Raw genomic sequence first — 13,892 nt, 5'->3', positions numbered from 1 at the left:
TGCCTCTTGTTGCATACATTTAGCCCTACCTTCTATGTAAGTGTATCCAGTCATCTTGAATCTTGTTAAGTTCACAGATTCAAAGAATCGCTCAGGTTGGAAATGACCTTAAAGATCATCAAGTCCAATTGCAACCTAAGCTTACTACCCTAACTCAAACAACCCCCCACTAAACCATGTCCCTAAGCACCACATCCAAGCAATTTTTAAACGCATCCAGGGATGGTGACTCAACCACCTCCCTGGGGAGCCTATTCCAGTGCTTAACAACCCTGTTGGTAAAGAAGTGTTTCCTGATGTCCAACCTAAACTTACCCTGGTGCAACTTGAGGCCATTTCCACTCATCCTGTCACCTGTCACCAGTGAGAGAAGACCAACCCCACTCTCACTCCAATCACCTTTCAGATATTGGAAGAGAGCAATAATGTTTCTCCTCAGCCTCCTTTTCCCCAGACTAAACAGCCCCAGTTCCTTCAGTCTCTCCTCATAGGACATATCCTCCAAGCCCTTCACAAGCCTTGCTGCCTTTCTTTGGACCTGCTCCAGCACCTCAATGCCCTTTCTGTATTGAAGTGCCCAAGCTGCTACCTTAGTTACAATTAAGCTTTGTTAAATCACTATACTGCCTCCATATTATATCAATAAATATATTCTAGCTTCTCTCCTATGAGTGCAGTATAGTGCAGATGTTTTCCATCCACAACAGACTCTAAAGCAAAGTATGATAAGAGGCTTTGATGATAACATGCAGGTGGGTGAAAACAGTAGCTCAGGTTACAGCTCTAACGCTCTCAGCAGCAAAGGCATGGAGGTCGCTAGTGTCACTCGAGTTCCACTGTCAGAGCTGTACATTTGCAAAACTCATACAGCAATTTATCTCTGTAGTGAATTAGCTACACTTCCCATGTTTTAGCTACACATGTAGACAAGAGGCCTCACAAAGGTTACTGATCTGAGACCACCCCTCGCTCTATCCTAAGTACATTAATGCATGAGAATTCTTACAGCTAGAATGAACACCTCAGAGGGAAAAAAGTCACAGAGTTTAAGTTTATTTTCAGACTCAGCAGTAACTGACATCTGCTTAAAGAAAAATATACAGAAAGTAACAAATACTGTATTCTCCTCAGAAAAAATTAAGGAGGTTATCTTCTCTGCTTTTTTAAGTAGGGCGAAGATCGCAAGAAAAGCAGAATGAAGCAAGTAGCCAAACACTAATAAGAGTGATATCCCCATCCCACTGCCAACACACACACAAGAGAATGCCAAGATGTAATTGTCTTAGGGACAGATGAAAACAGACTATTACATCTTTCAGAAAGATTACAGTAGATCAGAAGGTCCTGAAACAAAAAAAAACCAAACCAAAACAAAACAAAAAAGGCCATCATTCCTAGAAGCCTTTTAAAACAAAAAAGAAAACTATCTGTTTCAGTTTTAATTTAAAGCACTGCAAAGTCTATGCAAAGTTGTATAGCAAACTATTCAGACAGTAGGCAGAAAACATGGTCTGGTTGGCCAGACAGATAAGCCTAATGGAATATTAATCAACTTAATGAGGAAAACAGCATTGACATGTACTTTGCATTTTGTGGGAAATGTCAAGCCCTGTGCTTTCAAATAGCTGTAGTGAGCTTCACCAGATATGAAGCAGCACTTATCATTACCGACATGGGAAACAGAGGGAAGTAGAATGAGATCCTGTGTATGAAGTAGACCCTAGTAAACACTAGTATCAGAAGAGCAACACTAGCAAGTTCAAACACACAGCAGTATGTGGTATTTCAAAACAGGAATTCAGTATGTGCAATTCCAAAACATGACTACAGATATAACTCCTAGATACTAAGATAGAGATAAATGGTAGTTCCTTATACTTATTCAGATTGAAAAAAGAGCTAGAAGAGGATCATAATGGATTTGGTATATTCAGTATTGTGGAGAAGCTTTTATTGAAGAAGAAATCTAGATATGGGTAAAACATTATTTCCCTTTTTCTGGTCAAGAACCAGTGGCATCATCTCTACACAAAGGCTTCTAGTACAATGGAGGAATCAAACAAGAGGGCATGGTACTGTAAAATTATGATCTATTATAAAACAAATGTAATTCTGGTATCACAACCTGATCAGGACAGTTAGGCATATGTCCCACATGCCTAAAAAAACAGAGAATTCCACTGATAAATGCTGTGAATCTACTGATGTCAGTAGTACCATTGTACAAATAAGGTTTTTTGTGACTTAAGAAAAGCAATCATATCACTGTGTCATATAGTGCTTATAATCTAAAGGTTTTTTCATTTTTGTTTTTTTGTTTTTGGTTTTTTTTTGTATTCACGTCCTCTTTAAAAAGAGGTGTACTCTTGCATTTAGTAATAAATTCTCTCTCTCACATAATAGGCATCTCTAAGGTAAGGTAGAAGTCTTAAGCCACATTTTACTCCAGCACACAAGCCAATGCATGGCAAACCTTATGAGAAATACCCAGGGAGTCCTGGAACATGACTTCGACCCAGGTGACTATCCTACAACAGTCCCTCAAAATCACAGCAGAGAGCTCAAGAAAAAGCTGGAGAAAGATAAAAACATTAAGAATTTCATGCTGTATCTGGAGATAATTTAGTGCAAAATACCAACATTATTCCAAAGGAGAAGAATGAAGCTTGACTTCAAAATCACCCACACTTTCAGAGTTCTTTGGAGAAATGAACTGAATAACTATAACACAGTCTGTTTATTTCCAGGAAACATTACTAGAATTAAATCACGCTCTACTAGCGATAAACCCAGACCACTCAACGTTTATTAACAGTGAGTCCCTCAGGGTCAAAGCATGACAGATGTTATTTATGAGACAGGCAAATTTTATAGCTTATAACAGAGCGTTAAGTTTTCAGAAGAACTTACTATATTGTGACGGAACAGGTTTAATCATTACTGATAAAAGGTTTCCTTAATATGAGGTATCTAAGGAAGAATGAAGTGGTTCAGGAATAATCTTCATAGCCCTTACGTGATATTGCAAATCAAACAAAACAACAGAATAAACAGAATAACAAAGCAAGTTCAGGATTCAAAAATAGCTAAATGAGGCATTCATTTGTCTCAGTAACTGTTTTGGAATTGTTTTATATCAATTTATAAATTTTATACAAATGTTTTAATAAATATTTTTCTGTAACACTTAAATTTTTAATCAAAGACCATGTGGAAATTGGCAGTTACTGCTGTTTGAAGATAGTATCTGTATCCTTTAACAAGCCAGTTTAATGAAACTGAACGATAACTTACAGAAGCATTTTAACTGTTCTTATAATACAACAAAACACATGATGTTTGACAAGTCTCTCAGACATATGGTTTGAATTTTGAGAGGTCTTGTATGGAGCCAGTGGTTGGACTTCATTATCCCTATGTTCTCTTCCAACTTGGGATATTCTATGATATTATGTTCTATTTATATGAGATTTATTCTTCTTTCTTTTGGAAAAAGGGGGAAGAGGAAAGGGGAAAAGGGGGAAAGGGGGAAAAGGGGGAAACGGGGAAATGGGGAACGGGGGAAAAGGACAGTAATGGTACCAAGAGATGACCAAATTTGAACAGCTTCTATATCTTCATTCTAGATAAAATTACCTTACAGGTCTCACTTAAATAGAAAAGATTAAACAAGCCTGAATAAAGAATTCCCAGCATCAAGTACAAAACTAAAATTAGGTATGATTTTCAAAGTGTACATTTCCACAGTACTCCAGCAATGATTTTTTTAATTTCCCATTTCGCAGAACTGCACACAGTGTTCAATCTTTTCATTACAATTTCACTATTATTAAATCAGAACAAAATTTGTTATTTCTAACTTACCCCAGCACTGATTTTCCAGTTTCATCAGGTTTACGAACGGTAAATGGACTTGGATCAATCCCCATATTCTTAGGCATAAAATCCCTGGCCAAAGAGGAAATAAAATCTCACTGTAAGAAGAGTTCAAAACAAAACCAAAACATCTTCTAGAAGAGCCAACTCTAACATCTACCTTTGAATTAAAAAATAAGCACGAAAAACAAATTAATCATTACAAGTTATGTAAATGTAAAACCCCCTCAGTATTTCAAACATTTTCAATGGCACCATTTAGCTTTGTGAAGCAGCTGCAAATTTTGCCACTTGCCAAAGAGGATAGAGCAATAGCATACTCCTGTACTGAAGAAGCCCTGTGACTCATATGCATTGTTTTCAAAACGCTGCCAACACTCAAATTGGGTCAAAAAGCTACGTGAAACATAATCTGTCTGGAAGTCATTAGCTAAAGCGTGATTAAGATTATGCTTAGAATATCTGTCTGATCGCTGCCAACAAAAATTATCAGGCCAGCTCTAAGAACCACATGAACTGAAAAAAACAGCTGTAAAATTCAAGCAGAACAATTACCAAGCAATTGCTTTGGAGGTACCTTCCATGACCTACTGAATCCACAAAGAAAAGCCCATTTCTCAGCCTTCAAATGCCTACACATTAGACACTCCGCAGTGGAAAATAATTTTAAATTAATTAAGTGCTATCTTGACAGAAATTTTGAGCATTGTTGAGCATCGCTTTTCCATTTTAACATTATGATTTAACTTCCAGAATTTTGCTAAATTTGAGGTTTGAAAAAGAAAAAATCTAGCATGTTATCCAGGTTTAAGCAAATAAATGAAGCATACATTTAATTCACACTATATCTACTTCCAGTTAAGCAGTTCTAGTCCCAAAACAACCCAAATATACCGTGTAGAATTGGTCATTGCTAAGCAGAAGGTCTCATCAAAGCTGCTCAACTCATATGGCCGAAAAAACTCATTATGGATATCAATTTCCTCTTCATACTTGTGGAATTTCTTCACTGTTAATTTGCGTCTGTTTTCAGCACATGTCACTGGGGAAAGGAAAAAAATGATCTTCTTTACCAACCATAACTGACTCTGCAGTAGTCTGATTACATAGCTACCCTATTCGACATTTTTCTATAGCCATAGTCCATCTAGGACAAGAAAATATGATATAAAAGAGATGCAGAGCACATTTTAATAAATGCACATTATCAATCACCATAAATTGATGTCCTTGCTGAAGAAAATTCCTCATAAAATATTCTCCAAAGTAACCCGGAGAAATAAGACATAGTAGCAAATCCTTATCTGCAGCAGAAATATTACCACTAACATAGACTATAAATAAATTTTAACAAGAAAGGAAAAAAGGAAAAAAGAATGATGTTTGTCCTGACACAAATTTATGGAGGTGAGGTTTTAGCTACATGTTTGTATTACTTAATTCTTCAACTCTAGAGTTAAATATCTCTTGCATCCTGCACCCCACTGTTCATCCCATTGTTGAGGAAAAAATACATAGTACTTAACTTTTTTTTTTTTTTTTTTTTTTAAAGGATTTGAGGTCTAAAAGAATTACAAAGCTTTACTGACTAAAACCTCTTTAAGATACTCTTAAGGCAAGAAGCAAATACAGTTCCTACCTTCATCAAAAGGAAGAGGTAAATGCTTTAGCACACCTGTCGTCCACCAGTAAGTATAGCTGAATGGGAAATACAGACACACAGTTGATATAGATTTGATCTTGCATCCAATCTAAACATTTGCACATAGCAGTTATCCAGCCATATCGAGTCCCACTGGTAAACATTTCCTTATAAATCAAATGTGAGAGGAAGTAAAGAATTATCCTCAGATGGATGCTCTCCATAGATTCCTACCCTACAGCTTTGCACTGAGGGCATGAAATATAACCACATGAAGTCCAACTCAGCACTGAACTAATTGTATTTTCAAGTCCCTTACCTATAGTATTGAAAAATTAAGCTCCTAGAACATACAGAAGGTAGCTGGAGGGAAAAAACAAAACAAAACAAAACAAAACAAAACACAAAGCAATGTGGTAAGAATACTTTGTATGTTGTGTTTTTGCTTTTTTGCTTTGACCAGAGCAAGAAAGACTCCAAACTCTACCCAATCACTATTTATTTCCTAAAAATTAGGAAAAGAGTATGAAGAAATGAAAGCCATTTATCGTAATAAAGAAAACTAGAAGATCCTCAAGGCAACTCACTTCTACACATGGAAATACGTTTTAATGTGACAGCTGTCTGTCCCAAGTATAAGAACTGCATGTTGTTATAATTAATAGCAAAAAAGTGGGCCTGCAATCTTATTCAATATTTCTGAAAAAACAACAACAACAACAAAAAACAACAAAACAAAACCACTAAAGGAAGTGAATGTAGCATTCATAAAATAAAGCACTGTTAATCTTTCATTCATATTTACATGTTTTCATTTTTCTCAAATACACTTCAAAATTTTCTCTACACTACTCTGAGTGTCTATTACTCCATTATTTGGGCTTAAAATATATTTACTTATCTTCACTGATTTTACTTCAAACATATGCATATTCACAATGTTGTAAGGGCCTTAATTAGAGAATATAGCAGTTATCTTCACCAGATAACAGTGTAGCTGCCTGGAGCAGAAACAACATGTGTACTGTAGTGCCCAGAGATTGACTTGTTAGCGGGACTCCACAAACTGTGCCAAACAGTCAGGGCAGCACATTACAGTCCTAACAACTGTGAATGTCCTGAACAGGAAAGAATGAGTTATGAATGAAAGGCCCATCTCTTGATGAAGGACTACATCAGGTCATGCAAGCAAGCTAGCTTTTCCTTTCCTGCAGACCCATCTGGCATTACTAACATGAGCTAGCATCAGCAGAAGGAGAAAAGGATTGAAATTTAGAAACTGTCGTATCACATGCTGACTGCCCCATGTGTTAATGGAATAAGCAACCAACCAAGACAGGGTTGGACTCTTCTCTAGACAAAAATCTAAATGCAGATATTCACACCTACCATTTGTGATAACAAAAATATAAAGCAACAAAATTTATAAAACAGATGATGTAGTAACAAGTCTAGTACTGTCCTTAGCCTTAAAATGGAAAACCATTTTTAGACACAGTATTTACAATCCTTAGTGAAACCATTTCACATTCTAAAGCAATCGCTCTAGAAGTTACTCTGTAATTTTTGTGCTTTAGCTCTATTATTTCTGTATACCACTGCACAACTACAACAGGATGCAAATGAAGAAAAAACATCATCAAAATAAGCCAAACATGGCTGAAAGGAAAGTAACAAATAACAGGCTTCGTGGCAAACACAGCTGCAGACTAAGGGCACTGCATGAGAATATAACCGAAGTTTGTACTAATAAAAACACTAAATACCACACTGACTTAATAAATCTAACCATCAAAAAGACATTTATACACAGTTTAACAGAACAAAGATAGCTGTACTTCCGTAAAATTGTTTAGTATTTCACACTGCAGGACAATTTTGTATTAAATGAGACTTCTTCTTCAATGCTAAAATAAATCCTTCAAAACAGCAGTGTCCAACACTTTCTGTAATCTCTTGAAGAAAGTTATTTTCTTTTATTTTTTTAAGCGCTTGCAAAAGCTTAAAATTCATTAGTTATTTCAAAAAGAAAAAAAAAAAAAGTTTTCAACATGCTGATTAAATTATTTGGTTAGCAGCATGCTATTAGAGCTATATCCAACAGAAACCAGAATATCAAAATACCTTCGCCTGGTCTGTGACAGACTGAGGGTGTTCTTGTGATGCAAATAGAAATCAGTAGGAAGTTCCCAGAGATGAGGCTTTCCTTCCATAGGCTTGAATACTCCGAGGAACAGATTGATAGATTCTTGCCTGTCTGCATCTGTTAGACAAGACATACAGTTAATGACATGCAGAGCTCAAGCCCACCGAGGCATCTGCTTACTTGTTAGACTTTCTCCTCACACAACAAACATATTGTTCCTAAGACTCCTACAGAGATCTCTGGGCTTCAAACCTATCAAAACTTCATTTAGACCCCACTTTCTGCCATATTGCAGTGCACATGCAGTTGGTTCCAGGTCTTTCTTTGCTTTTCTAACAAAGAAGAGACAAATGCTCTGCCTTGGCAGTAGTAAGACTCAGTCTCCCCCTTGCTTCTATGTGTGTACGCACAAAGGATGTGAATGTATTTTTGAATGTGTCAGGGCATGTGACCTATCCTGATGAATTTATTGCATACCAAAAGTTCCGTTACAGAAAGATCAGCTAGTCCAGAGATGTGATGGAAGCCCAATCCTTGGAGACATTCAAAGTCAGGCTGGACTGGGCTCTGAACACCCCGATCAGGCTGTAGATGTTCCTGTTCATTGTAGGGGAGTTGGACTAGATGATTTTTAAAGCTCCATTCCAACTCAAATTATTCTATGATTCTACGAAAGGCGAGTTCATTAAATCAAACAAGAACCAATACAAATCATCAGTACATATAAATTATGAAATCTTCTGGTTTTTTTGAATAATTCATAGTAAAATGATTAAACTTCATTAATACCTTTTAAAAGTCTGAACTTTTTTCTTGTAGACTGAAATTACCAAAATATGGGTTTCTCTCGCCATATTCTAAGCTTCAAACTACAGAAGGCAAATGCTAAAATCCAGCAGTTAGCTACCACTGCAGACAAATAAAATGCTGTTTGTCTACATTTTTTAAATTTTGCTTGCTATTGAACTGCAGGTAGGATGAATTATAACAGATATGTGAAAAATTCAGAGTCAGATCAGGGCTTAAGGATGGTGAACCATAATGAAGAAAGCTTTGCAGGCAGACATGTAGCAGCAGAGGATGGCTCGTGAAAAATATATCCAGAAAAAAAAAAAATGGAGGAATATGTGGACAACTGAGCTCTACGTAAGCTCTGATGAATCAGCAAGTGTAAAGCTCCTCTCCATTCTTGTTTGCATTTCAGTATTTATCAGACACAGAATAGTTCAGACTAGAACTAGTGATGGCACTACTCCATCAGCTCTTTCCATGCTACGGAAGCAATACTAAGAGAGATCAGTGCCCCTTAAGCAACAGACTTCATCAGATGGATAAACTGTGAAATTTCAGTATACCAAAAAGCAGATAAAACAACAGGCAGAATCCACAAAGCAGTGGGATGACAGCAAGGACAAAGTTGGTTCCCGGTCCACAAAAGTATCAATCAAAACGTCCTTTCTCCTAAAATACCAACATCTCTTCCCTGCATACAATGATGGTTTGTTTTTTGTTGTTTTTTTTTTTACAGGGAATTAGACACATGACTAGATGTTCTATGTAGAGTTCCATAGAGAAATCTGGTAACAAGATTATAGAAGAGTAAGGAACTTGACAGGATGTGTACATACGGAGGTCAATATTTGGATGTGGTATCTTCTGTATAAAGCAGTCACATGGCGAAACAGGGCAAGGTACAAGGAAAAGGGAAATAAAGCAGAAATTCTGACGCTGCTTGGCTTCACTTCCCAACTTAAAGGAACTTTCATACAGAATCTGGCTTTTTCCACCTTTTCTTTCCACTCACATTCTTTCCAGACACTTTTATTGCCCTCTCAGAGCACTTTTCCTAAAGGATATTTTATCTTCTTTCTCGCTTTTCACTTTCTCTACTTTGTTAAGAAGATCAATTTACAAATGCTAAGTCTTCTACACACTGACACTCAAAGCACACATCAGTACTTACGGTTTTCAGGACAAATTATTTTTGAGAAGACATGTCACACTTTAACTACCTGTGTGAGGTTTACATAGCAAGGTTTTGGTAGCAGGAGCAGGCCCTAGGCTGGAGCTGTAACCTGTGGATAAGAGCTTGTGGTGGGGCAGGAGGGCCCTGTGGGGTAGGGAGCTGTGTTAGAGCAGTGCTTGAATAACGGCAGCTTGTGGGAAACCCACATCGAACGAGCTGAAGAAGGATGGAGAGCAATAGAAAGGACCCCAGATGGAGCAGGGGCAGAGGAGGAGCACCAGAGGCAAAACATTATGCACAACCCCTGTTCCCCTGTGCTGTTCAGGGGAGCAGTAGAAGAAAGTAGATAGGGAAAAGACGTTTTTAGTTTGCCTTTAGTTTTCACTGCAATCTATTGCTACTAATTGGTAATAAACTAAATATCTTTCCTAGACTGAGTGTGTTTTGCCTGTGAAAGTAGTGGATGAACAAAATTCTTGCCTTCATCTCACCTTATCTTACTTTTCTCCCTTTTACAGAGTGTGGCGCTAAACAAAATCCAGAAAAGCAGTCTATTTTGTGCATAAAACTTAGAGGAATCCAAAGTGGAAAATAAATTAACAAGAACAAATAGGTTAAAACCAGTGGGATATGGGAACGCTAAAAGGCAGAGACAAGCCTCCGTTGTTCATTTACCATTGTTTCACCTGCCAGGAACAGGAGGTATTCTGAAATTGTTAACTAAATCAGAGCGAAACAAGATAATTCAGTTAAAAACTGTGTCACTACTTATATGACAGATGCTAAAATGAAATAAAGCAAAATGAAATTTCTTCTGTGAAAAACAGCTTGAATTTAAACCCAGACCAATTGAATTAACCAATTAATTATCTGAAATGTTCTATGGCAACAGTTCGTTAAAGCATTCTTACCTTTCTTCTGTAGCAAAGAAATGACTGCTGTTAAATGTTACACTGCCAAAGGATACAAACTCTCTTTTGCTTTTATTGTTTCAGCTGTACTGCTGTGTTTTAAATTCAATAGAAATACAGGACATTTATCAGAAAATGTCTCTCCACTGTTTTACTTTTCAACTCAATTTCAATGTAGGTAATAAAATATACCATTAAAAACGTTCTGCGCGTAAGTCCTCAGGCAAGCACAATTACATTTGTGAATATGACTTGGAAAGCAGACAGTTAACTGGAAAGGAGATAATCCTTCCACTCTCCCCACTGTCTTTTTTTAAGGTTTGAACAACTTGATGATTTAATTTTGAACAAATATAATGAGAGCTTTTGTCTTTGAAACATTGTCTGGAGAAAAAAAAGGATATTGAACTTTTCAGATCAATTTTCTTATCTTGATGGAAAATATCTCATTTCAAAAATAAATATATAAGAACGTGTCAATACGCTGGGGAACACAGACAAAAGAGCAAACAGGTTTACTCACTTCATTGTTAGCATTGACTGTTATAATTATCTACAAGCAATAGAAAGACTGCACCGATTTTTCAAAAGATACTGCAATGTACGTGTATACTAGCACATTTTAAGACCATTTGAGAAAACAGGAACTGAAGGGGCCATTTAATTGAATTAGCCAAAAATAATCTACTGCTCTCAATCTGAATTTGTAACTGCACTGCATGACAAATTACTAAATCATGAGAGATTCAACATAATTGGGATTATAAGATCCCATGACTAAAAGGGTATAGTAATTAAGTTTATTTTCATACAACACTAAAAGGTAGTTTACTATGTCCAGCCCTGTCTGTGGATAAACAGATTATTCTAGATTCCAGAAGCTTATTATGCATGTAGCAAATCCAGCACTGAAGAGCTCAATGTCACATTATTTTCTAAGAGGCACAAAGCTAATGTTTTTCTATTTCCTTTTTTTTCAATCGCAAATGAAAGAGAAATAGCAGAATACAATGAATCAGAATGCCTGCTTGAGATGGTCTTGAAGGAACATCTAGTTCTCAGATGAATGAACTTCTCGTATCTGGTATAACTTACTTGTTTACAGCCAAGGTAATTCAAACGGCTGAGCACCCAAACTAAACTGCACCCTACGCTGTTTTCAAATGCTAGATTTAAAAACATGCATGCAAAAAAAAGTCAGAATTTTTGCCTAAATCCATAGCATTTTTTCAAGTTAACATAAAAATCAACTGTCCCGTATTTTCAGGAAGAAAATTTGACTTTCTTCTACGTTTGACTGACTAACCTGATCTTGAGAACATTTTTAACTCTCCACTTTCTATTATATATGCAGTGTATTACAAATTCATAGGTACCAAAAAAATCCATAGGAAACGATGCCACATATCAAGACGTAGGTTCAAACTGCATTTGGTTATCGTTCTTAGAAGCCCAGGCCTTATCTTGCATTAGTATCTGCAGGCAAATCTCTGTACCATCACATTTTACTTTTTCTCATCTGTTCAACTTCATTAGTAGTGAGCCATGAGGTCAATGGGAAAAAAAAAAGTGACATTCTTAAAAAATGTAAATTGTCACTTTTTTTTTTAATGATAAACAAACAAAGCAAGAGTAGCTAAGAGGTTTCTCTTAGGAGACATTTAGCAAGCCGTGTGTGATCTTGTGCTGAATCTGACACAATATATGACTTCAAGTCAATCACTGACATTTTCTGCATCTGCTACTACTCATAAATAATATTAGTAAGCATTATAAATAAGTTTCTCACATCAGAAACAAAGAAGTGCAGGCTCACAAACAGGATAGCTGTTGGAGTTTTATTTTTATTTTAAAGGACAGATAATGAGAGCAGAATAGCAAATCAGAATCTTCTACATCTCAGAAACCTCTGCTTTCTGAGATAACTTGAATAATAAAAAGATTTCTCCTAGTTTATTGCAGTAACACACAAGGAGATGCCACCTGAACAGCAACAGGCATGCTGAACAGTGAATCTTTAAATTTTATTGGGAAAAAAAAAAAGAGTGTGCTAATGTTTTACAGCCTATTCATCTCAAAAAAACAGTTTATCTACTCGGTGGGGCATGTTTTCTTTTAAATTTATTTTATTTGCCTTTTCTACCACAGATTCAACAGTTAGTAGCTTCTACCAATGCAAAACAATTATTTACACGAGGGACTGCTTTTTGTTTGAAGTCCCCAGAAATATCACATGCAAAACAAAACATCACAATTTTAAGAAATACTCAATTTGAAGCTTCCTATTTGTGCTTAGAACTTATTTTTGCCAGTTTCCTTTTCTTTGTTGAATCCACTCTCCCCATGACTTTAACAGCTCTGTAACAGTTACCTGCTTCTCTACTGAGCTGCAAATATCACTGCAGTGGCAGTTTCAGTGCTACCTGTGTACATTTGCTATAGAGTTCTGTTAAATAACTTTACCAAATAAGGCTGCATGATACAACATGCATTTGCATAGGATACAGCATAAAAATTCCATCAAATCAGAATATCGCTTTGATGCCATCTGATTTTACTGAATTATTTTCAAATTATTGTCAGAGAATCACTGCTATAAGATCAGAGTAGTGATTATTGAAGCATGATGTTTTCTAAATTATGGCTCAAAAGAAAGCACTGAAATGTACCTGAAAAAGCATTACTGTAATATCTTGAGAGCGTTTGCATAATGTCTTTGGAATGCTGAGTCCATGGAGCTATCTTCCTATAGGTTTTTACCCTGTGGACAAGCTGAGAACCTCCATACTGCAGGGAAAGCGTATCTCCATGATCTTCATATAATTCTTCAAATAATCTGAAGGAGAAGAAAAACATGGCATTTGTCAACCTGCTTTTAAGAAAGAAAGAAGTGTAACATTCAAAATTGCATTTACAAGTAAAAGCACTCCGAAACATGTTACATACCTTCATACATAGAATTGCTTCACTGCATAACAAGCAATACGTTTTCTTCTCCTTTCAGTTTACAAAACAAGTATTTCATTAAAACATGTTATCAATAACTTGTTAACACTGAAATTTAAAAGTATGTCTTTATTCAGATAAATATGTGAAAATTATATTCAGTTTTAGTAAGTGGATTAGATAAGTATTCTAAGACTTTCAGCAATTTGGAACACATCAGAATGCATTCACTCCACAGAATATGCACTTCTGTAGATTCAGAGTAGATTAACACATTGTATTAGCCCATAGGGAGTAAACAAACAGTATATCATCATAAATTAAGGCATTTTAAATATGCTAAATGGGACAGAATGTGCCAATATCTCAAGGCTATGTTTTCTATTAAGTTCACTAGGAATTAAG

At 36.1% G+C, this 13,892-nt stretch overlaps 1 protein-coding gene across 1 annotated transcript in view; it reads right to left on the bottom strand.

The window, feature by feature from the left end:
* FIG4 (FIG4 phosphoinositide 5-phosphatase) overlaps nucleotides 1-13,892 on the bottom strand; it is a 63,141-nt gene that overhangs the window by 18,516 nt on the left and 30,733 nt on the right. Inside the window, exons 15-19 of the mRNA XM_048935547.1 lie at nucleotides 13,211-13,377; nucleotides 7,643-7,781; nucleotides 5,516-5,574; nucleotides 4,771-4,918; nucleotides 3,865-3,948 (exon numbers count right to left, since the gene is read on the bottom strand). Of these exons, the coding sequence (XP_048791504.1) occupies nucleotides 3,865-3,948; nucleotides 4,771-4,918; nucleotides 5,516-5,574; nucleotides 7,643-7,781; nucleotides 13,211-13,377 (597 nt within the window). The remainder of the gene's footprint in view (nucleotides 1-3,864; nucleotides 3,949-4,770; nucleotides 4,919-5,515; nucleotides 5,575-7,642; nucleotides 7,782-13,210; nucleotides 13,378-13,892) is intronic.

Source organism: Lagopus muta, chromosome 2, assembly GCF_023343835.1.
Source record: "Lagopus muta isolate bLagMut1 chromosome 2, bLagMut1 primary, whole genome shotgun sequence".
NCBI classification, from domain to species: Eukaryota; Metazoa; Chordata; class Aves; order Galliformes; family Phasianidae; genus Lagopus; species Lagopus muta.
The sequence above is the reverse complement of the archived record's forward strand: the minus strand, read 5'-3'. Positions and strand labels throughout refer to the sequence as shown.